The sequence below is a fragment of the Musca domestica genome, unplaced genomic scaffold, assembly GCF_030504385.1.
Source record: "Musca domestica strain aabys unplaced genomic scaffold, Musca_domestica.polishedcontigs.V.1.1 34, whole genome shotgun sequence".
NCBI classification, from domain to species: domain Eukaryota; kingdom Metazoa; phylum Arthropoda; class Insecta; order Diptera; family Muscidae; genus Musca; species Musca domestica.
This window is the reverse complement of record NW_026712313.1, coordinates 2,876,823-2,902,381: the sequence shown is the minus strand read 5'-3', so window position 1 is coordinate 2,902,381 and position 25,559 is coordinate 2,876,823. Positions and strand designations below refer to the sequence as shown.

The 25,559-nt window shown below is 37.2% G+C and overlaps 1 protein-coding gene across 5 annotated transcripts in view; it reads right to left on the bottom strand.

Annotated features, from left to right (window-relative positions):
• LOC101888892 (GTPase-activating protein skywalker) overlaps window positions 1–25,559 on the bottom strand; it is a 220,359-nt gene that overhangs the window by 128,052 nt on the left and 66,748 nt on the right. For all 5 annotated transcript variants that reach the window (XM_059125646.1, XM_059125639.1, XM_059125644.1 and 2 more), the window contains exon 3: window positions 8,151–8,969. In XM_059125646.1, the coding sequence (XP_058981629.1) occupies window positions 8,151–8,298 (148 nt within the window). In that variant the 5' untranslated portion in view covers window positions 8,299–8,969. The remainder of the gene's footprint in view (window positions 1–8,150; window positions 8,970–25,559) is intronic.

Genomic DNA, 25,559 nt, shown 5'->3' with positions numbered 1-25,559 from the left:
TCCTCCCCTAGAATATCAGATGGTCTTCTCCTAGATTATTAAATTAGATAGATTAAATAGACCACAGAGGGTCATAAAATGTTATAGATTTTTTTAGGTCTGAAGGTTAAATTTTATAAAAAAAAAACTCCGTCACCAAAGTCAATAAAATTTGTAGAAAAAATTCCATAGGCCTAAGAAGACCTTTATCTTTTCTCCAAAGACTCTCCTCTCCAGCTCAATATTCTACCCCCATCCTACCATTGTGTAGGGTGTAAAAAATGCAGCTTAAATTCAAAATGAATCTGTCTGTACATACACACAAAAATATATGAATGTATATATCTTACCTTACACATTTCACACCAATAAAATGTACGCTTTTTTTGTTGTGATATACCAACAACAAATAAAATAAAAAACAATTATTTTGCGGACAGGCAAATGAAAGGAAATGAAAATGAATTTTTGGCTGCGTTTTTAAACGTTACAATTTTTTCTCGTTTCATTTGACAATTTTTTTTACAGAGCGGCAAAAACTTGTCATGGGACAACAAGCTGTCCTACTTGTTATGAAGCAGAATGTCGTTCATATATAGGTGTGTGTTGTGTGACAAATATGACGGTGAGTTTCCCGCCCATCCCCTTACCGTTCCGAAACAAAATGACATTTTTTCTGGCAATTTTTGGCATTGCAGTTTCATTTTCAAATATGTTTTTCGTGTTCCTCATTTGTCTCATCTTCCGCTGGCATATTTTTAACACATCACGAGTTTGGAGAAAGAATGTATGCAGCAACAACAACCACAACAACCACAATAATGTATGATATTTTATATGTGTATAACGCGTTTTTGTGTTTGTTTATTTATTTTTTGTTCCTCGACCAGGTTTATTTATATTTTTGTTTTTTTTTTCTTTTTGTTCTTCCCATTTAATTATTTGTTTATGTGAAATGAAGAACAGAATACATAAAAATAATGTATGAGGAAAAACATGACAATAAAAATGCTCACAAAAAAAGGTATTCTTTTTCAACGTCGACGACAACAACAGCAACTGAAAGTGAAAATTCTTTACGCAAATATAAGCACACATTAAGTTTTTTTTCTTTTTTCATTGTCAATTCACAGGTGCAGTTGCATTGTTAACCCATTGGGGACCAAGGTAATTAAGAAAAAAAAAACTTTAAACGAAGGTATTTTTCAGAAGACGTGGAGGTCTTCTTATAGAAGAGCTGATGGCCTTCCAACAGAAGGCCAACAGACCTTCTTTTAGAAAATCAAAGGGGTTTCTTATAGACGACAAAGGGCTTTTTTTAGAAGACCAAAGAGACTCCTTTTAGAAAAACGAGATTCGTCTCATAGAAGACCAAAGGATCTTCTTATAGAAGATTGAATGGTCTTCCTATAGAAGATCGAAGGGGATTCTTGTAGAATTTTTAGAACCAACAAAACTGGATGGGGGTAAAATATTTTATAGGAGTGTCTTTGGAGAAATGGAAATTTTTCTACAAATTTTATTGACATGGGTGACGATCTTTTTATTAAAAATTTATCTTCAGAACCCTATGTTTTTCTTTCTGTAAAAAATCTATAACATTTTATAACCCTCTGTGGTCTATTTCAAATTTTATGGCCTTGAGACCTATGAAAAGTTTCTATAAATTTTTTGCAGTTCATAGAGGCCTATGAAAAAATCTTTATAAAATACTCAAGCCCTATGGAAAATCTTCTAGTTGAATTAAATAGGCTTTTGAGGCCGATCAAAATTTTTCTATAAAATTTGATAGGCCTCTGGAGTCTATTATAATCCTCTTGACTTCTATGAGGAGACCATCTAATATTTCAGGGGAGGTCCTTTTGGTCTATCTGTTTTCGAGAAGAAGAGAATCTAGTTTTCTAGGAGAAGACAATTTGGTTTTCTAAAACGGAACCCACCGGTCTTCCAAGAAACGACCCCTGGTCTTCTAGTAGAAAACCCTCTGCTTATCTGGTTACCTATGAAAATACCTTCTCCAGTCTTCTGTAAGAAGTCCTCCTCTGGTCATCTGTAAGGAGTATTCCTATGGGCTTCTGTGGGGAGACCTCCTCTGGCTTTCTATCGGAAGAGGTTCCATGTGGTCTTATTTGAATCGAATAGAAGAACAAGAGGTCTTCTCATAGAAAACCAAGAGGTCTTCTCATAGAAAACCAAGAGGTCTTCTCATCGAAGAGCTGAAGGACTTCTCATCGAAGAGCTGAAGGTCTTCTCATCGAAGAGCTGAAGGTCTTCTCATCGAAGAGCTGAAGGTCTTCTCATCGAAGAGCTGAAGGTCTTCTCATCGAAGAGCTGAAGGTCTTCTTATCGAAGAGCTGAAGGTCTTCTCATCGAAGAGCTGAAGGTCTTCTCATCGAAGAGCTGAAGGCCTTCTCATCGAAGAACTGAAGGTCTTCTCATCGAAGAGCTGAAGGTCTTCTTATAGAAGAAAGAAGACCAGAAGGTCTTCTCATAGAAGAAGACCAGTTGGTCTTCTCATAGAAGAAGACCAGAAGGTCTTCTTATAGAAGAAGACCAGTCGGTCTTCTCATAGAAGACCAGAAGGTCTTCTTATAGAAGAAAGAATACCAGAAGGTCTTCTCATAGAAGAAGACCAGTCGGTCTGCTCATAGAAGAAGACCAGTCGGTCTGCTCATAGAAGAAGACCAGTCGGTCTGCTCATAGAAGAAGACCAGTCGGTCTGCTCATAGAAGAAGACCAGTCGGTCTGCTCATAGAAGAACACCAGTCGGTCTGCTCATAGAAGAAGACCAGTCGGTCTGCTCATAGAAGAAGACCAGTCGGTCTGCTCATAGAAGAAGACCAGTCGGTCTGCTCATAGAAGAAGACCAGTCGGTCTGCTCATAGAAGAAGACCAGTCGGTCTGCTCATAGAAGAAGACCAGTCGGTCTGCTCATAGAAGAAGACCAGTCGGTCTGCTCATATAAGAAGACCAGTCGGTCTGCTCATAGAAGAAGACCAGTCGGTCTGCTCTTAGTAGAAGACCAGTCGATCTGCTCATAGAAGAAGACCAGACGGTCTGCTCATAGAAGAAGACCAGCCGGTCTTCGTATAGAAGACTAGTCGGTTTCGTATAGAAGACCAGGCGGTCTTTGTATAGAAGACCAGTCGGTCTTTGTATAGAAGACCAGTCGGTCTTCGTATAAAAGACCAGTCGGTCTTCGTATAGAAGATCTCTTGGTCTGTTTATAGAAGACCTCATGATCTTCCTATAGAAGACCTAAGGCCTTCCTATTGAAGACTTCATGGTCTTCCTATAAAAGACCTCATGGTCTTCCTATAAAAGACCTCATGGTCTTCCTATAGAAGACCTCATGGCACTACTCATAGAAAGCCTGATGGTCTTCTTATAGAAGACCTCTTGGTCTTTTATAGGAAGACCTCATGATCTTCCTATAGAAGACCTCATGATCTTCCTATAAAAGACCTCTTGGTCTTCTTATAGAAGCCCTCATAGTCTTCCTATAGAAGACCTGATTATCTTCCCATAGAGGACCTCATTGTCTTCTTATAGAAGACCTCATGATGTCTTCTCTCTATACAAGTCTTCTATAGAAGACAAGTGGGTCTCCTTTCCCTCACAGCGTTAAAAAAGAACACATCTCGAAAAAAAGAACATCAACTAAAGTTATCTCCCTCAAAAAAATATGAAACATGTCATAAAGTTTATGGTTAATAAAAATTAAATGCTGTTCGCCGGCAAAGCGGACATAAACTTGCACTAAACTTTAGATTGATGGCAATAAAACGAAATACTGAAAGCGAAAACACGATAAATGTCAAACACACATATGCAGTCTTTAAATAAATTTTAGGTGCTACGGTTACAGAATCACAATTAGGCCATCATAAATTTACGATAAAAAGATATTATCACGGCACCTGCATGCGTTTTTAAATGAAAAGATGACTTGGCAGATAAATAAAAATTCTAAACTCAAAAAAAAAAAATGGAATGAAAAATATAAATTTTTAAATTATGAATAAATTTTGCTTCCTCCATATTTATTGAGATCTCCTTCACCCACTTTTTTCCTGTATCCAACCTTTTTCTTTTGTCTGGAAGTTCTCAAAAGAAAAACAATAAGAATTATTTATATATTGTTTATAAACATTTCAGCGAAAGAAAAAAAAATGAAAAATGACTCTCATTTGACTTTGACCATCGCCCAAGAAAACCAAACAAAACAAAAAAAAAAAAACTACTCTAAATACAAAAGAACTGTGGAACCACCATTCACACCACACCCTTGCGCCAATGGGGCGCCTGTGGGAACATGTCTGCTCCACTTGAGGGTAATACGTTTTTCACTCCACGTCATTTTCTTTTATTTTTGGTAAGAAACATGAATTTAATTGGTAATTATGGCCTGTTTTTTCGTTGGGGCAACTAATGCCGCCCCATTGGGTGGTGGCGGTGCAAGGGATGTTTTTAATTGTATTTTGAATTATTTCTTCCTCCAAGCCATAAAATTTTCTTATTTAGGCCAAATATGTTTTCCACCTCCCTGCTGGAAATGTTTTATAGCATGGCCAAATGCCAAAAATGTCCATTATGATTTTTTATAGTTCATTAGAGTTAACCAAAAAGTAATAGTTTGGGATGGGAACATACATGGAGGGGGGAAAACATTTGTATACAACCATGTATTGACAGTGGAGATTACTTTAAGTAAGTTTTGACCTTAGTATAACGATAATTAAGTCTTCAGAGGAGACATATGACTTGGTATTCAAAATCCAGGCAAAATGTTTAACGTTTGTTTTTAACGTTTTATATGCGGTTCTGAATTGAGGCGAAGAAGGTTGATACTGTATGAATTTTTAAGTCTTGTTCTAAAAGAATAATAAATGAACGCCATATATATATTGGTATATGTCCAGACAAGTGTTCTTGTAAATCTGTAGTTAGTTCCCGGCATTCTTATTTAAGGAAACTGACCGAAATCCCCCTTATTGCTTGGATTAATACAGAATTTTGACCTATACGACAGACACCATAATCATTTTTTTCTTTTGTATTCGAGATTTTTTTCACAAAACAGCTCCTTCAATAAATTCTTGAAATTCAAGTGACAGCTGGTTAGCTGCCTCTACCAAATATCAAAATATACCTGTCGCTCGTTACGGAAGTAACAAAAATGAGCTTCTTAGAATTTTGAGGACAGACTTCCAGGACTAATAGGAGCGAAACATAGAATACAATACCGAATACAAAATCTGCTTTTACTAAAAAATGTTGCCATTTCAACAAAAATACTAAAACGTATATTCAGTGGAAGCAGTGACGTGCGCAAGGTGGGTGCCCTGGTGACCAAGATTTCCTCCGATTTTTTTTTTTTTTTTTTTTTTTTTGTATACTTTAAATGGGAAGTTAATGTTTAGCTAATAAGGGTCCCCGAAATTGTTTCGAAATGCATTTCTGTGTACGTCCCTTAATGATAACAGACATTACCCGACCTAAATATTAGAATATGACTCCCTAAAAACCCCTGAAAGAGTCCTCAGAGAAAATAATAAGGGCCTGGATACAAAAGGTGATACAATTTGTACAGAACTGAACACTTCCTGGACTTTCACGAGAAGAACTTCTGGACTTTTATTGGAATACATCTTGGTTTTGTATGAGAAAATCTTTGGGTTTTTTTAAGAAGAGACCCTCAGAGAACATATTTCAGTCTTAAATGGAAAAATCTCAACTATGATTTTTGAGAATACGATCGATAAAAGGCCTTTGGGGATTCTATGAAAATAAAAGCTGGAAAATTAGCTTTCTCTATGGAAAGATCTTCTGGTAAACCATGAGAAGACCTCCTGCTTTATTTTCTTCTTGTAGGAGACCTTCTGAAGACGATTTTCTCCTGATCTTCTAGAGGAAGTCGTTCTTGGTCTTCTATTAGAAGACCTTCTCTTCAAGTCTTATATGGCCTTTTATAAGCAGATCTTCTCGTCTTTCATGAGACATATTTTCGGTCTCGGATATTCTCATCTTCTAGGATAAGAAGGACAAAATCTTCTATGAAGATAATATTTGGTTTTCTATCAGGAAACCGGTCATCTAAGTGAAAAAAACATGGGGTCTTCTATAAAAACACCTTATGATCTTGCATGAGAAGATCGTACGTTCTTATGGGAGAAAACCTTTCTCTTCAACGAGAAGACATCCAGATCTTCTCGGAAAAGACATTCAGCTCTTCTGAAAGACCTTTTGCTCTTCTGGAAGATCTCCTGCTCTTTTCAGAAAGCTCATCTCGGAGAAATTCTTCTTTTCTTTACGGAGAAGAACTGCTGAAATCCTTGCGTTCTTCTAGGAGAAGTCCTTTTGCTCTTTTCGGAGACTTTTTTCTGCTTTTCTCGAAGAAATCCATGAAAAGATCTTCGGCTATTTTTGAGAAGACCATCTTATCTTCTATAGGAAGACCTTAAGCTCTTCTGGTCTTTTATGAAAATACTTTCGGTTCATCCAGGTTCTGGAAGAAGATCCTCTGTTCTTTTCGGAAAAGATTTGCTGCTCACTCAAATAAGTCCTTCTGCTCTTCTCAAAGAAGTCTTTCTGACCTTACGCTCTTATACCAGAAGATTTTATGTCCTTTCATGAGAAGATCTTAGGTTCTTCTAAGTAAAGACTTTACATTCTTATATGAGAGAACCATTTAGTCTTCTGTGAGTATAGGAGTCTTTTAGGAGAAAACCATTAGGTATTTTAAAAGCAGGCCTTCGTGTCGTCCTTGATAAAATGTTTCGCTCTTTTGTGAGAAGATTTTCAAATCTTCCAAGAGAAGACCTACCCGTTCACTATGAGAACACCTACTCTTCTTCCAAAGGAAGATATTTAAGTTTTCTTCGAGAAGAGTTTCTCGACAAAAAGATACTCTGGAACTTTTAAAAAAGTCTAATCTAAGAAGACCTTTGCGCCTTCAAATAGAATACCTTCGGATCATGTATGAGAAAACCTCCTAATATTTTATAAGGGAAATGTCTGCTGATTTTTGAGAACATATTCTAGTGCCAATATGAGAATACCGTTTGCTCTTTTCGTCAGAAAATCTTCTCCTCATTTTTGAGAAAACTATTCGACCTTCTTTGATTTCAAATCCTTTCGATTTTCTACAAAATCCCTATTTGTCTTTTAAAAAAAGACAAATGACCTTCTATAAAATAGACTCCAAGTTTTCTGTAAAAAAATATCTTCTTTCTAGAAGAGCTTAAGAGCTACTGGATATCTTGTATGAGAAGTCGTTGAAATTTATACGAATAAACGTTCTGATCTTCTATGACAAGAAATTCTACTTTATTTTGACGTGAAAAAATGTGCCAAAAATCATCAAAATACCGAATATCGGGAGGTACCGTTATATGGAGGCTATACCAAAGCGTGGACCAATACATACAATGTTACGCTTCACGAACTAGGACCCATTATGACCAACAAATACTAATTTTCAGACAAATCCGTGAAAAAAAATGTGACAAAAATCATCAAAATACCGAATATCGGGAGGTACCGTTATATGGCGGCTATGCCAAGAACTAGGATCTATTATGACCTACATATACCAATTTTCAGACAAATCAGTGAAAAAATGTGGCAAAAATCATCAAAATACCGAATATCGGGAGGTGCCGTTATATGGGGACTATACCAAAACGTGGACCAATATATCTCATTTCCAACCATCCTATACACAATACAAATTGTTCTGCTAAATTTCGACACTCTACGTCAAATAATGTGGGCTGTATCGTGATTTCAACAAACAGACTGATAGACAGACGGACAGACAGAAAGACAGAAAGACGGACATCATTAAATCGACTTAGAATTTTATGCTGATTTTGAATATATATATACTTTTTGGGGTCTACGACGAATATTTAGGGATGTTACAAACGGAATGACAAAGTTAATATACCCTCCTTTCCAAGGTGGAGGGTATAACAACATTTCTTATCGGAAATAAGTAACGAATGCGTATAAGTAATGACATAAAATATACGCTCCAATGTCCAATAATGTAAACCCCCTGTCTTAAAATTTTTAAATCTCTTTTAAATGCCTCATATTTTCCCCTAAAGGTCTTACACAAAAATAGAAATAAAAATTACTGAAACTAAAATTAATTTGCAACTCACCTGTTGACTTTGGTAAATTATAGAAATCGAGCACCTTGATCTCCGACGTTTCCACATGAGGGGCAAAGCCCTCATACAAATCACTTTCCTCCACAATGCCGCTCAATTTATCAGCTTGAGCCGATGCTGTGTCTCGATTGTAAGGCATGTTTGAAATTCCAAAAATCCAGGAAAATAGCGAAGAACGATGCTGGCGATTGACGTTTGTGACAACGATTTAACTGGCGAGAATACTTAATTATTTTTCTTTTTTCTAAATATTTTATTTATTTCAAATAAATAACTAACACACACGATAAGCTAATTTTTTTGTGATATTTTAACGTAGACAGCGAGTGAGATATAGGAAAAAAACAAAGAAACGAAAACAGATTTTTTTATATACTAATATTTAAATATATATTACTATTATTTAACTCGTTGTATAGATGACTAGAGATTTTCTTTAAATTTAATAATTATAGATGAACAACAACAATTAACACAATTGGATTTTTATTTTTTCTTTTTTTAATATTATTAAAAATATTATTATTTTTTGCGGAGATTTTGTTGAAACTCTCTATTCAACACTTGTGATTTTTATGTTGGAATTTTCCGGCTTTGCTTTAATGTTGTTCCTCTGTTCCTTTTTTTCAGATTAATTTAATTTATGGAGATAGAAACACTCCAATACGATGATGCTTTACTGAATTCATTTCTTTCACTCAAAATTTGGCACAACTCGCAGCTGAATAACCAAAATACATAATGAAGCAGTGACGCGGGAAAAACGTTGTGGAAGAAATCTACTCGCCAATCGATGTGAAAGAGGAATCTCTGTAAAGAAAAATAAATAAATTTTAATATTATTAAGTGTTGTTTGTGGTGCCATTGTTGTTGTTGTATTTTGCTTAAGAATGACATAAGAAAAATAAATATGAAGAAGAGGGGAAAACACAGCATAAACATCTGAAAAGCTTTATGCAGAATGGCCGACCATGGAATAAGCTAAAATGTATCATTCATAAGTGTAAGGTGTCGTATGCGTAACGACAATAATCATACGCAACCTAGGCTTAAACTTAACATTTCCAGATCGATGTAACGAGAAAAGCAACATCTCTGAGATACCAAATGACCTTCCCTGAGAAGACTATCCGGCCTTCTATAAGAAGTTCTTCAGCTCTTTCGGAGAACTGGAATTCCACGCGAAGACCAATGGGACTTATATGAGAAGACTCCCAGCTCTGCTCCGAGAAGACTTACTGACGTCCTCTGATGAGACCAAATGACCTTATCTCGTAGCCTTCCATAAAATTTAAATTCCGATTTCAGGTTCTATGAGGCTTTGAGGTCTTATAAGAGGGGGTCCATGGGATGGGTTTTCTATGAGAAGACTTTGAGGTCTTATACATACTTATACTTATAGACCTTACTTACAGACCTTCTGGCCTTCTCTGAGAAAACCTTCTGGCCTTCTCTGAGAAGACCCTCTCGCCTCCTCTGAGAAGACCCTCTCGCCTCCTCTGAGAAAACCTTCTGGCCTTCTCTGAGAAGACCCTCTCGCCTCCTCTGAGAAGACCCTCTCGCCTCCTCTGAGAAGATCTTCTGGCCTTCTCTGAGAAGATCTTCTGGCCTTCTCTGAGAAGACCGCCTGGCCTTCTATGAGAAGACCTTCTGGCCTTCTCTGAGAAGACCTTCTGGCCTTCTATGAGAAGACCTTCTGGTCTTCTATGAGAAGACCCTCTGGCCTCCTCTGGGAAGACCCTCTGGCCTCCTCTGAGAAGACCCTCTGGCCTCCTCTGAGAAGACCCTCTGGCCTCCTCTGAGAAGACCCTCTGGCCTCCTCTGAGAAGATCTTCTGGCCTCCTCTGAGAAGACCATCTGGCCTTCTATGAGAAGACCTTCTGGCCTTGTATCAAAAAACCTCGAGGCCTTCAATGAGAAAACCTTGAGGCCTTCAATGAGAAGACCTTGAGGCCTTCTCTGAGAAGACCATCTGACCTACTCTCAGAGAACTTCTGGCTTTCTCTGAGGAGACTTTTTGGCCTATTCTGAGAGGACCTTCTTGCCTTCTCTGAGAAGACCCTCTGGCCTCCTCTGAGAAGATCTTCTGGCCTTCTCTGAGAAGACCATGTGGCCTTCTATGAGAAGACCTTCTGGCCTTCTATGAGAAGACCTTCTGGCCTTCTATGAGAAGACCTTGAGGCCTTCAATAAGACGACCTTGAGGCCTTCTCTGAGAAGACCATCTGACCTACTCTCAGAGAACTTCTGGCCTTCTCTGAGAAGACCTTCTGGCCTTCTGCGAGAGGACTTTATCCTCTGAGCTCTCATATGAGAAGACTTCCGAGTTTTTTTTTTATATCGGAAGACCACCAAGCTCTTCCAGGAGGAAACCTCCAAGCTATTGTAAGACTTGAGCTCTTCTAGACGAAGACCTTGAGCTCTTCTAGACGAAGACCTTGAGCTCTTCTAGACGAAGACCTTGAGCTCTTCTAGACGAAGACCTTGAGCTCTTCTAGACGAAGACCTTGAGCTCTTCTAGACGAAGACCTTGAGCTCTTCTAGACGAAGACCTTGAGCTCTTCTAGACGAAGACCTTGAGCTCTTCTAGACGAAGACCGTGAGCTCTTCTATGCGAAGACCTTGAGCCCTTCTATGCGAAGACCTTGAGCCCTTCTATGCGAAGACCTTGAGCCCTTCTATGCGAAGACCTTGAGCTCTTCTATGCGAAGACCTTCAGCTCTTCTATGAGAAGACCTTTAAGTTTTCTATGAGAAGACCATAAGCTCATCTATAAGAAGACCTCAAGCTCTTCTTTAAGAAGAAGACCTTAAGCTATTCTATAAGAAGACCTTAAGCTCTTCTATGAGAAGACCTTCGGCTCTTCTATGAGAAGACGCTCTGGATTTTTACGAGAAGACCTGATAGTGTTCTACGATATGAGTTTTAGGCTTCTATGAGAAGACCTTCTAGTCTTTTATGAGACGACCCTGTGGTCTTCTATGGGAATACACTCTAGTTATCTACGAGTAGATCTTCTGGCCTTCTACGGGAAAACCATTTGTTCATTTACAAGAAGACTTTTTGATCTTTTATGAGAAGATCTTCTAGTCTTTTACTAGAAGTCCTTCTAGTCCTCTACGAGAACACCTTATGGCCTTTTACAAGAAGACCTTCTTGCCTTCCACCAGGAGACCTACTGGTCTCCTACGAGAAGACCTTTTGGTCGTCTACGAGAAGACGTGCCACTTGCCAGGCCAAGGTAGGGTACCGCACACATTTTTTTTTTTTTTTTTTTTTGATTTATTTCAATTTGTTTATTATAGACTTCTTCTATTGCGTTTGGCTAATAACATTTTATGGCCTAAGATTGTTGTTGTTCTTTTTTTAAATTATTTATTATTATTGTTTTTTGGTGTTTGTTTCTTTTTGCCAAGATCTTGTTCATGAATCTTTTGCGTTTGTATTAAAAGCAAATTATTTGCGGTTTATGTCGATAAAGCTATGCCGTGGAACGCCAAAAAAATGAATTTGAATTTCAGCGATTTTTTTGGCACTTATCAGAGGAGATTTTTTTCTTTTTTTTGAAATTGAAACAAACAGAATTTCAATAACAAACAACTGAGTGAAAAAAATAAACATTATTTTTTCGATTTACGTCGACTGCCCATCAACATTTCTCATTTTTCTCCGACCCTCAATTTAAAGCACACAAATCATTATCGATGATTTTCTTCAAGAGATCTTTTGTTTTTGTTGTTTTAATTTTGAGGCAATAATAAAAATACAAAAAAAATAAATATTAACGATTGATGTGCCCAAAGGTCGAGAATCGAGTGCGCAATGTAAATGGCATGGATGGATAAAAATCATCAGATCTGTGATTGCCTTCGAAGGTCAAGTGGGGAAATTGATAGGATTCATATGCTAATCGATTTGGAAAAATATAAAAAATAATAACAAATTTAAGTGATTTGTTATGTCCTCATTGCTTCAAGGTCTCTGGGAAAATTTCCAGAAGTCTAAGCGAAAATATTAATGGAAATTATGATATTTTATATTTTCATATAAAGAACACTTATATATCATCTAATAGCAGCTGCGTATGCATGACGTCAGTACTTATGCGCACCCAAGGAAGGTCAGCTGAAGGTAGCTTTTCTTTGCGTAGGACTTTGATCTTTGTAGGAATTTCATCGATGCATAAAAAATTGCAAGATCAAAGTCCTTCTTCCCAAAGAAAAGCTACCTTTCAGTTGACCTTCCTTGGGTGCGTATAAATACTGACATCATGTATACGCAGGTGTGATTAGAAGATTCAAAAAAAAATCTTATCTCAAAAAAAATCATTTTTCCATATTTTTCGGAGGGATTTCCCGTGCCCATCAGAAATGTCCTCCATTTGTCATTTCATTAAAATACCAATGACACCTACCTCACAATCGATAGCTTTGACTTCCTGAACCATAAAATAAATCGAAATATCAACAAATAAAACTGTCAAACGAAGAGAGCACACAGAGGCCGCCGCTCTATGATTGACACTTTAATTGTTTTGTACAATTTTTCAAAATTAAATTTCCCTCTAATTCAATTAAAGTTTGTTCAGTTGTCACAACTCTCTGCGTTGCTGCTGTTGTTGAAAAGACACAAAAATTGACAGCAAATTAGAAACATGGTTCGCCGACTTCTGTTATTATTAATTAATTTATTGGCTAAAGAGAATTGAGCGCAAAAACACAACAAATCAATGAAATCTTGTTGTCATCGATGAGGCCAGGCTGAAAAAATAAACGAAGTGTCTAAAAAATAAAGAAATAAAACAGCAATGAGAGGACAAGCGAGAGAAGTGAATACCATCCACATGACTTCTAATTTATGACCTGTATTAACCGGTAATACCGACCGCTTTTTGCTGCCGCGCTAACTTGCAGGTATTCCCAAAAAAACATACACGTTAACTCTAGATGACAAGTTTATACTAATTGATGATTCATTGGAGGTATATCCATGAGTAGGCATTTCTGGAATTCTACACAATGGAGTAGGTAACCATTATAAATACCACAAAATACTATTTATAAGAAATGACGAATGCTAAAAAATAACTGGTCAAAAACTATGACGAAAGAAACCGAAAGATGGATAAATTATCTCATATACGGCCAGAAGGTCTTCTCCGCGAAGGCCAGAATGTCTACTCCGAGAAGGCCAGAATGTCTTCTCAGATAAGGCGACAAGGTCTTCTTAGAAAAGGGCAGAAGGTTTTTTCAGGTTTTCTCATAGAAGGTCATCTCATAGAAGGCCAGAAGGTCTTCCCATAGAAGGTCAGAAGGTCTTCTCATAGAAGGTCAGAAGGGCTTCTCTTAGAAGGCCAGAAGGGCTACTCATAGAAGGCCAGAAGGGCTTCTCATAGAAGACCAGAAGGTCTTCTTATAGAAAACCAACAACCCTTCTAATAGAAGACCAAAAGTTCTTCTCACAGAAGAACTCATGGTCTTATAATGGAAAAGCTAAAGGCCTTCTCGAAAAAGAGATAAAGGCCTTATCGAAGAAGAGCTAAAGGTCTTATCGAAGAAGAGCTAAAGGTCTTCTCATAGAAGGCCAGAAGGTCTTCATAGAAGGCCAGAAGGGCTTCTCATAGAAGGCCAGAAGGGCTTCTCATAGAAGGCAAGAAGGGCTTCTCATAGAAGGCCAGAAAGTCTTCGCAGAGAAGGCCAGAAGATCTTCTCATAGAAGGCCAGAAAGACTTCGCAGAGAAAGCCAGAAGGTATTCGCATAGAAGAGCTAAAGGTCTTCGCATAGAAGAGCTGAAGGTCTTCTCATAGAAGAGCTGAAGGTCTTCTCCGAGAAGAGCTGCAGGTCTTCTCCGAGAAGAGCTAAAGGTCTTCTCATAGAAGAGCTAAAGGTCTTCTCCGAAAAGAGCTAAAGGTCTTCGCATAGATGAGCTAAAGGTCTTCGCATAGAAGAGCTAAAGGTCTTCGCATAGAAGAGCTAAAGGTCTTCTCATAGAAGATCAAGAGGTCTTCTCATAGAAGATCAAGAGGTCTTCTCATAGAAGATCAAGAGGACTTCTCATAGAAGATCAAGAGGACTTCTCATAGAAGAGCAAGAGGTCTTCTCATAGAAGAGCGAGAGGTCTTCTCATAGAAGAGCGAGAGGTCTTCTCATAGAAGAGCGAGAGGTCTTCTCATAGAAGAGCGAGAGGTCTTTTCATAGAAGAGCGAGAGGTCTTTTCAAAGAAGAGCAAGAGGTCTTCTCATAGAAGAGCAAGAGGTCTTCTCATAGAAGAACAAGAGGTCTCCTCAAAGAAGACCAAGAGGTCTTCTCATAGAAGACCAAGAGGTCTTCTCATAAAAGACCAAGAGGTCTTCTCATAGAAGACTTAGAGGTTTTCCTATAGAAGACCAAGAGGTCTTCTCATAGAAGAGAAAGAGGTCTTCTCTAGAAGAGCAAGAAGTCTTCTCATAGAAGAGCGAGAGGTCTTCTCAAAGAAGAGCAAGAGGTTTTCTCATTGAAGGCCAGTCGGTCTTCTCACAGAAGCCAAAAGGTTTTCTAATAGAAGGACAGAAATGCTCATAGAAGGTGAAAACGTCTTCTCAGAGAAGGCAAAACATCTACTCGGACAAGGCCAAAAGATCTTCTCAGAGAAGGCCAGAAGATTCTCTCAGAGAAAGCCAGAAAGTCTTCTTAGAGAAGGCCAAAAGATCTTCTCAGAGAAGGCCAGAAGGTCCTCTCTGAGAAAACATTTTATAAGAAGAACTTCTTCTCATAAAAGACCGAAGAATAAGCTCATAGAAGATCTACTCTCTGAGAAGACTAGATAATATTCCTAGGGAAGGCCAGAAGGTTTCAGAGAAGGCCAGGAGATCTTCTTAGAGAAAGTCTTCTCAGAGGTCCCAGAAGGCCAGAAGGTTTCAGAGAAGGCCAGGAGATCTTCTTAGAGAAAGTCTTCTCAGAGGTCCCAGGAGATCTTCTCAGAGAAGATCAGAAGGTGTTCTCAGAGAAGGTCAGTCCAAAAAGAATCAGAGTCGGATGTTGATTTTGTGCACTTACGGATGTGGCAAGTTGGTTGCTTGAGATTCTATCTAAGTCACAGAAGTTCTTCAAACTTCCATTGACCACTCGTTGGCAAAACTATATCCCATATGAATTCCAAGAACAAATATTAAAATCCTCTTTTCCACCTTATCTTTCAAAATCGTGTCACGTACCCAACTATGAACAGTAGTTCATAAATTTGCATCCAATGGTACTCAGATGTTTATCTTTCACTTAGATAGAATGATTTAGAGCTAATTTATTCACACTTCAATGTTTTGCACAAATATATGCTGGTGTAAAAATTTAATTACAAATAATTTTAAAATTTATTTCATTTAAAGTTTTTTTGTGTTCTTTCGAAAAAAAAAAACAATGGAACAATTAGCATGTCATAGCACATCATGATTTTTGATGTTCATCGGACACTTCGAGCGAAACGGATCTGTTTTTTTTTTTTCCTCCAATGTTGCAATGGAAACTATTCAAATTCGTTGTAAAACCAAAGTGGTTTTGAGTGAATGGCATTCAAATATGACACGTGCCACAAACAGACATCCACACATCCTCACATAACTGACGTCAAAATATTCCATTTTTTTTTTGTTTTTTGCAATGAATTATGTTCACGAAATAAATATGAAAATAATTTGTAAAGTGGCTGGAAAACAAAAACATATTCGTGAATTTACATCATGACATTTACAGTTGAATTGTCAAATGAAAATTATATGCTAAATTTATTGTTATGTATATTTTAATATGCATGCAATTGTTATTAAATTCCAAGAATTATTTATTTTTTAAGTTGGTATGTGAAATATTTGAAAGTTTTACATAATTTACAATATTTAAAAAATATTGTAATTATTTTTCATGATGTAAAAAGCTGCTTTTGGGGTGGAAAGCCCTAGATTAAGAATCAACAAGTAAAAAAGCTGTAAGTTCGGCCGGGCCGAACTTTGAATACCCTCCACCATTTGTAACGAATTTGGTAATTTAAAAAAAAAATAAAATCCGTTAAAAATCCAGCTAAAATCTTGAATCTGCGGTCTATACGAAGACGTGGACCTGCATAGGCAACGTTTGTCATAAGCCATTAGAATATTCAAATGTGTAATTTGAAAAAAAAAATCCGTGAATAATGGATGACGAATATTGGGAGGTACCGTTCTATACGAAGACATAGACCTGCCCAGACAATTCCTGTCATAGGCTGTAGTATCCATTACAAACTTCAAATACCAAATTTGAAATAATTCCGGCGAATAACGCTAAAATCATCCAAATACCGAATATCGGGAGGTACCGTTATATGGAGGCTATACGAAGACGTGGACCTGCACAGACAATTTTCTGTCATAGGCTGTAGTATCTATTACGACCTTTAAATACCAAATTTCAAACAATTCCGGTGAATAATGTCGCTAAAATCATCCAAATACCGAATATCGGGAGGTGCCGTTATATGGAGGCTATACGAAGACGTGGACCTGCACAGACAATTTTCTGTCAAAGGCTGTAGTAGCCATTACGACCTTTAAATACCAAATTAGAAACAATTCTGGCGAATAATGTCGCTAAAATCATCCAAATACCGAATATCGGGAGGTGCCGTTGTATGGAGGCTATACGAAGACGTGGACCTGCACAGACAATTTTCTGTCATAGACTGTAGTAGCCATTACAAACTTCAAATACCAAATTTGAAACAATTCCGGTGAATAATGTCGCTAAATCACCAATATACCGAAATTAGGGAGGTACCATTATATGGGGGCTATACAAAAACGTGGACCTACATAACCCATTATCAAAACCAAAAGTCCTGCAGGCTTAACATACATTTGAGTAAAATTTCATCAATCTACTTCAATTCGTTCGGAAGCTAGAGTGATTTCCACAGACGGATAGACGGACAGACGGACGGACATCGCTAAATCGACATAGAATTTTATGTTGATCATGAATATACGGGGTGAGATTAAAAAACTGCAACCAACTTCAGACTGCTGTAATTTCTAAGCCACTCGTCCGACAGTTGTTAAAATTATTCCTGTAATAGCTCATTATATTGTTCACAAGCATACAAAAACATTTTGGTGAGAATTTTCCAGAAAAAAGTTATTCGTGATTGAATTCAAGCGTGATAGTGTGATTTCTTTATATTTGGGTGGAAAACCACAAGTGGCTATCGTTAGAGCACTCCAGCATTTAAATGTGAATAAATGCTTTGTGTCTCATACCATCGCTCGTTACAGTGATACTGCTAGCATAGCCGGACGTCAAGGAAGTGGACAGAAAAAAAGCAACATCAGCAGAAATGGTTCGAAAAGTAAAGAAGCGACTTGATCAAAACCCGCGTCGCAGTGGCCGAAAAATGGCTCGTGAGCTGAACATATCGCAATATTCCATTCGGCAAATATTAAAAAATGAACTCGGGGTAAAGGCATTGAAATCCCAAAAAGTGCAAGAAATTACAACGCAACGGCAAGAAAATAGACTCAAAAGGGCTAATGAGTTGCTTCGCTTGGCAGAAAGTGGTTAACTGCCGAATTTGGTCTTCTCCGATGAGAAAACATTCGTTGTCCAGCAATTTGTAAACAAAGAAAATTATCGTGTTTACAAGCAAAAGAGGTCAGGTAAAAATATGCACCTTCGGTTGGCCACCAGAACTCAAGCGCCGGCCATGGTGATGGTGTGGGCCAATCGTGACATCAGAATAAATGCCGAATATTATCGCGAAAATATTCTAAAGGGTGTACTAAAGCCTAGGGCACGCAAACATTTTGGCCGCAGACCTTGTACCTTCCAACAGGACTCAGCACCATCGCATTTGGCACGCACCATCCCAGAATGGTTACAAAATGAGCTTCCTCGCTTCATTTCCAGCGCACAATGGCCAACAAAATCTCTGGATACAAATCCGTTGAGCTATTATGTCTGGAGTATTTTGGAAAGCAAGGTTGGCACCTAAGTGTTGATCAGCTCAAGCAAGCGCTTCGCCGGGAATGGGCCAAAATACCGCAGAGCAACATTCGGGCAGCGTGTGACGGTTTCATTGGCCGTTTGAAGGTCATAATTCGTTCCAAAGTTGACCAATTCGAATAAATCTAAACTAATTCTAAAAGTTTATGCTATTTCCGACATTTTTTGCGTTCGTTCAATAAAATTTTAAAAAATCTGAATATTATGGCGCTTGACTTTGTTGCAGTTTTTTTATCTCACCCTGTACGCCAATCCTACACACCAAAAATAATCTCAATTTCAAAATTTTGGATTCCAGATCTAATGCCTTACCCAAATCCAAATAGTACGAAATTTAGTACATATAAGTAAAAATTTCTAAAACTATCTCCATATCCAAATCCTACACGCCGACAATAATAAATTCAGAATTCCATTTCTATCGGTTCACCCAAATCGAACTCATGCCAAACTTAGTTCTATTTAGTACTTTTCGTGCACATAAGTACAAATTTCGAAATCTTCCTCCATATCCCAATCCTACACACCACCAGTAATGTTAATTTAAAATTTCAGGATTCCCTTCCTCCAAATTCAAATTGTACCAAATTTAGTACCTTTTAGTACTTTTTGTATAAATGAGTACTCATTTCTAAAACATCCACCTTACATCGACTCTACTCCTAAACCTTAATTCCCATTCTAAATTTCAAGTTTTTAGCTATAACCTTTCACATAATACGAAATGGTACCAAATATAGTACATTTTAGCATTTTTCGTACACTTACAGTGCGGATTTCCAAAATCCCTTTGGTACGTCTATCATACACTACATCTGTGACCCTCATTCCAAATTTAAGATTTTTAGCTCTACTGCTTCCCACAAAGGGTGCTTTATTTAGTAACTTTTAATACTTTTCCTACCATTCTAGTACGAATTTCCAAAAACCCAGACTTATCTGACCCCTTCGGACCAAGAGTGACTCTCAACCAAAATTTCAAGCTTCAGATGTTTCGTCTGGGAGATGAGGAATTTTTAAGTCAGTCAATTACTCATCTGTGCGGGTGTTTCTCTCGCTATCCTCAAAATTACAAAAGTTCTATACCAGTCCAAGTAGTAGTGCCATTATTTTTTGCCACACTGTCCCGTGTGACATTGTGTGCTCATATGCTTATGCAGAGTATTAAAAAAAAATACGAACAGATGGCAACAAAAAAAACTGCTAAGTGTTTTCATACTTTGTTACTTTTTTCCCCCCTCTATCTAATGGCGCAGTTAATGTTGATATCATTATAATGACGAACAATACCGTCGACACTATGGGTATTCGGAGCAAAGCTGCCACCATTCTAACCTCCATTACTGCTCCTCCTTCTTATCCGCCACCACCCACCTTTCTATGTAGCGTTTTTATGTTCCATCCCAGTTCAGATGTGACTAATGGTCAGCACTTGAGGATAAGTGTCGCCTGTTGTTATGTCGAACAATGTTGAGAGGGAGAGAGTGACAGAGTGAACATTTTTGTATGGGTGTGTTTTTGACATTTCGAGGAGGATGAGGATGGAGAGATAAAAATAAAGCGACGTCAAGTATATTAAATTTCAAGGAAAATATGCAACAGCAACAACAACAGCTATACAAAATTGCTGACAATGAACATATCATTGGGGCACTCTGTTAAAACTTTGTATTATGGATTAATAAAAGAAGAGGAGAATGAAGCGGAAATGAAGAAAGAAATTGGATTGCAGGGTTGGATGTTATAAAATACGTGAGAAGATAATAGTTAATGAAATTATTGGATTGGGGTCTAAATTTATTCAATGGGGATAATAGATAAATTCCTTCTAATTTAATTAAAACAAGTTAAAGAGTATCTGTCGGTTTTGCCGAAAGATGTATACCCTCAGCCAATGAACAATGACTTAAAAATATTTTAACTTCTGTTATGATTATTCAAAGGTTTAATCCCTTATAGAGAATGTTCTGAAGGAATAGACCATTTCGTATTGGAATTTTAGACAATCGGATTCTTACATCACATTCTGTAAGAGTTATAATTATTCAAAAATTTGACACTGTGGACGGGAGGTACTTGATGCAAAGTTGGAGCAAAATCTAATTATTGCTTCTCTTCCTGTGCAGATTCTTTTTTTTTAAATTTCGAACTTTTGTGCGAGAGGTACCAGAAGGACTGATGTATTCCATCTTGACACCAGACCTTGGGTTGATAAAATTATTACGATGTGTGAAAATTGAAGACAATTAAATTTTATAAGAGTTGTAATTATTTAAAATTTTGGTCATTTGTGGGGGAGGTACCTGATGGAGTGGATCGATATTGTCCATTTTCGCACCTGACCTAGCACTGATGAAAATATTAGGATTCGCAAAGTTGGAGCAAAATCGGATTACCGTTTCTCTTTCTGTGCAAAAAATATATTTTTTGAAAATTTCGACCTTTTGTGGGGGAGGTACCAGAAGGAGTGAGCCGATATTGTCCATCTTAACACCAGACCTTGGGTTAATATAAATATTGGGATGTGTAAAAATTGAAGACAATCGGACTCTTACATCACATTTTATAAGAGTTGTAATTATTTAAAATTTTGACCATTTGTGGGGGAGGTACCTGATGGAGTGGATCGATATATCCATTTTCGCACCTGACCTAGTACTGATGAAAATATTGGGAATCGCAAAGTTTCAGCCAAATCGGATTATCATTTCTCTTTGTGTGCAAAACAAAAAAATATTTTTTGAAAATTTCGACCTTTTGTGGAGGAGTTACCAGAAGGAGTGGACCGATATTGCCCATCTCCGAACTCGATCTAAGTTTGACAAAAATATTACAATGTACCCAGTTTGGACCAAATCGGATACTCCCTTCGAGAGTTATCGTGCGCACCAGCCAGCCAGACAGACGGACGGACGGACATCGCTAGATCGACTCCAAATGTTCTGAAACGGATTTGGTCCAAAGAGACCTAGTGTCTAAAACCGTTATTTCGACTAGGCCCGTTTTGACTGTATCAAATTGTTTATACCCTCTATAACCATATGGCTGATGGTATAAAAAATTGTGTTTTGAAGTTGGAGGACTATTTTGTTGGTCGAAGGACCATTTTTTAGTTGGAGGTTTATTTTTTATATGTGATACCAGCAAGGGCTCGCTACTTCGTAAAATTTAGTACCACTTAGTACTTTTTTTAACAATTCTAGTGCACATTTCCACCCTCAAATCTTAATCACAGACATCAACAGTGACATCGGTATCCATATCAAGATTTCAGCTCTGTTTATTCACCCAATACCCAATTTAGTTCCACTTAGAACTTTTCGAACAATTATAGTACCAATTTCCAAAACCCCCACCACATCCAAACACCAGATACCAAAAGAGTCCTCAATATCGAATATCGGGATTCCAGCTCTATCCCTTCACCGAATACCCAATTTAGTACCATGTAGCACTTTTCGGACAATTATTGAAGACCTTTCCAAAACCACCTCCATACCTTAATCGCCTACACCAACAGGCACCTTAACATAAAACTTTTAAATTTCAGATCTGTCGATTCACACAAAATCCAATTTGTACCAAATTTAGTACAGATTCGTCCGAATTTCCAAAACTTCCCACATACCACAATCTCATACTTCAAACTTCCAAAACTACTTTCGTACCTCAATCATACAATTCCATTGAAATTGAAGGATTCCACCCACATCGGTTCGCCCAAATCCAAATTGTACTAAATTTAGTACTATTTAGTATACATAAGTAGGAATTTCCAAAGCTACCTACATTCTTACAGTAATTCCAATTTTAAATTTCCGGATTCCATCCTTGTCGTTTCGCCCAAATACAAATTGTACCAAATTTATTACCCTGTAGTACACATAAGTACAAGTTTCGACAAGTACATCCATATCCAAATCCTACACTCCAACAGTAATCTTAATCCAAGATTAATCTTTTTCCCAAATTTTAGGATATCAGTTCTGTTGGTTCATCCAAAAACAAAAGTGTACCAAATTTATTACCATTTGGTACACATTAGTACGAATTTCAAATTCAATCAAAAAATCAAAATTCAAAATTTCCAATATCAAACAATTTTTCTTATTCCTATAGAATAGAATTTAGTACCATTTAGTACCATTTAGTACGAATTTCCAAAACTCCCTACCCAAATCAATTCTACAATGCAAATTTATTTCCAAAATTTAAATTGTACAGAATTTAGTACTATTTAGTACTTATAAGTACAAATTTCCAAAACAGCCTACAAAACTTACTCCTACAATGGGATAGTAATCTTATTTCCTAATTCCAGTTTTCCAACTCTATTGGTTCTCCCAAATCGAAATTGTACCAAATTTAGTACCATTTAGTACTTTTCATGCACATAAGTGCAAAAATTTCGAAAAATGCCAGAAATGTTAATTTCAAATTTCACGATTCCAGCTCCATCCGTTTTTTCAAAATGTACCAAATTTAGTACCTTTTAGTACTTTTCGTATAAATGAGTACTGATTTCAAGAACTACCTCCTAACATCGACCCCTCTCCTCAACCCTGATTCCCATTCCAAATTTCAAGTTTTTAGCTCTCATCGTTCGTATGATACGAAATGGTACAAAATGTAGTACTTTAAGTGTACTTTTCGTACACTTACAGTGCGAATTGCCAAAATCCCTTTGGTACATCTATCAAACACTCCATCAGTGACCCTCATTCTAAATTTGAGAGTTTTAGCTCTACTGTATCCTCAAATACAAAGGGTAGCATATTGAGTACCTTTTACATTTGGAACTTCTAGTACGAATATTAAGATACCCAGCCTTATCTGACCCCTTCGGACCAAGAGTGACCCTCAAACAAAATTCCAAGATTTTAGTAATGAGTACTCATTTCAAGAACTACATCCTTACATCGACCCTACTCCTCAACCCTGATGACCATTCCAAATTTCAAGTTTTTAGCTCTCACCGTTCGCATGATACGAAATGGTACCAGTTGTAGCACATTTTAGTACTTTTCGTACACTTATAGTGAGAATTTCCAAAAACCCTTTACACATCTATCATACACTCCATCAGTGACCCCCACTCCAAATTTAAGAGTTCTAACTGTACTGGTTCGTCAAATACAAAGGGTGCCATATTTGGTACCTTTTAGAACTCTTTGTACCATTCCAATAAGAATTTCCAAAAGCGCAGCCTATCTGACACCTTTGGATCAAGAGTGACCCTTACCCAAAAATTCAATTCTCTAGCTTCAGCCGTTTCGTCTGGGCGTTGATGAATAGTTCAGTCAGTTAGCCAGTCTATCAGCCAATTACTTTACTCTTTTATATTTATAAAATCCATCATTTTCGACTAAAATTTATTCCTGGAGAGAAAAAGAGAGAAGGGCAAAATAATCTGTACATGGTCTTCAAAGCTTTATTTTAGGTTGGCCAGCCAGGTTTCTGTAGATATTGACCTGGAACACCTCTTTATTTATCATTTTCAATAACTTGTTGCACCATAAGCCCAATCATGGTACTTTTTTAATGCCAATGAACTTTTAAAATGTATTCTAGTATTCTTCCAAAATCCCCTCTCTCTCTCTCTCTTCACCTCAATTACCTTGCACTTTTGATATACTTCCGCCCCAGTAAAAATCCCTTTGTTCCAAAAAAATATATATTTATCTACAATTCCAATTTTTTTTTTACTTTATCTCGAAAATGTTTTTATGTCATTATGTCAATATTGGGTTTACTTTTAGTAATTTATCTAAAGCTCCTTTGGAGCTCGATAAATGCCATTACAAACATTGGGGGGCTGCTCTTTGTGCGTGAATGGAAAAATGTTTATCGCAATTAAAAATATATTTACATAACGATTTTTTTATGAAGTGTCAATGCATGCCCATTTCTCCATTCCTTGTTTTTTTTTTTTTTTTTTTTTTTGGGTCGCCGGACAAATAAATAAATAAATTAACACTTTAGTTGAATAAATGTATTTTACCTTTGTTAAGAACCCCTAGGATTACACTCCGCTATGGGATATGTGAATGACCCTAGAATCGAATTGAGTAACCCATTGAATGTATTGGAGATATACCGGAAGATTTCTAGGGGGATATTTACACCAAAAAATGGAAATCTTAAATGCATATATGAGGGTGAGTTACAAGACACTTCAAATTCAAAATTTTTGGGGTCCTATACCCGTCGCCCCATGCCGAAGCGGTGCCTTTCAAATACCAAACCAAACGGCTGATGTTAGAATTCGCTATAAGGCTAGGATTTTGAAAAGTTGTAATGTAAGCGTACGGAAAGTACTAATAGTATAGAGCTTAGAGTGAAAATTCGGAATGTGAAGAGTATCCCGAGAATGACCCATTTGGGAAGTATGCCTAATATAGGAAGATGGTCTTCGAAATGTGTACTTAAATGTTCCAATCGAAGGATTCTAACTTTGGCATGTAAAAGGTTTTTTAGGAAATTCGAACTTTAAGTATACGAAAAGCACTAAAAGGTACTAATTAGGACTTTAGTATAAGAATTCAAGTGGGAAAGTATGTCTGATATAAGGAGGTGTCTTGGTGTTCCAAATGAAAGATAATAAAGTTTCAGGAAAGTACTAAATTCTAAACTAGAATTCTAAACTTGGAATGTGAAGGGTCATTGGTGGAGTGTAGCTTAAATGTCCCAAAAGGGGTTTTAAGGAAGTTCGAAATTGTTTTGTACGAAAAGTACTAAAAGGTACTGATATGGTACCACGACGTTTTTAACAGATATTTTTGTAACCATATGAACGTTTTTATTGAAATCTCCCATAGATAGAAGATCCTCTAAAAGATTTCTATAGACGGAATTTCTTCTGGGGAGATGACCTTTCAAAACAGTTCCAGTGCCAGAAAACTTTAAAGAGGGTTTCTAGAGCCAGTAAATCTTTAAGATGCCTCATAGAGGCAATTACCCATCTAGAGATCCCTATATGTCTTTCAGAGATAGAAAACTGTCGAAGTATCCCAGCGACAGTAGAGCTTTAAAAGCTTTCTGGTGGACTTCTAGAGGCAGTGTGTCTTCAAGAGGCCAGATCTCCTCGAGCCAAAAAACCTTCTAGAGAACTTCCAGATGTAGAACAAGAGGTTTTCTGGAGGCAATAGTATTTTGCATAGAATTTACATGTGATAGACCTATCAAAAGTCGTATAGAAACCAAAGAAAGCTCCAGAACCTTCTAGAAACCGTAGACCGTGTAGGAGACTTCAAAGTCTAGGAAAAAATTTAAGAGGCTGTTCTTGTAGAGTCCCAAGAAGTTCTTGAGGTAAACTTTCTAGATGCAATCGGGTAGGCCTTCCAGAGGTCTTATAGAGGCAGTGGGTTACTAGAAGCCTTCTGGATCAAAAAAA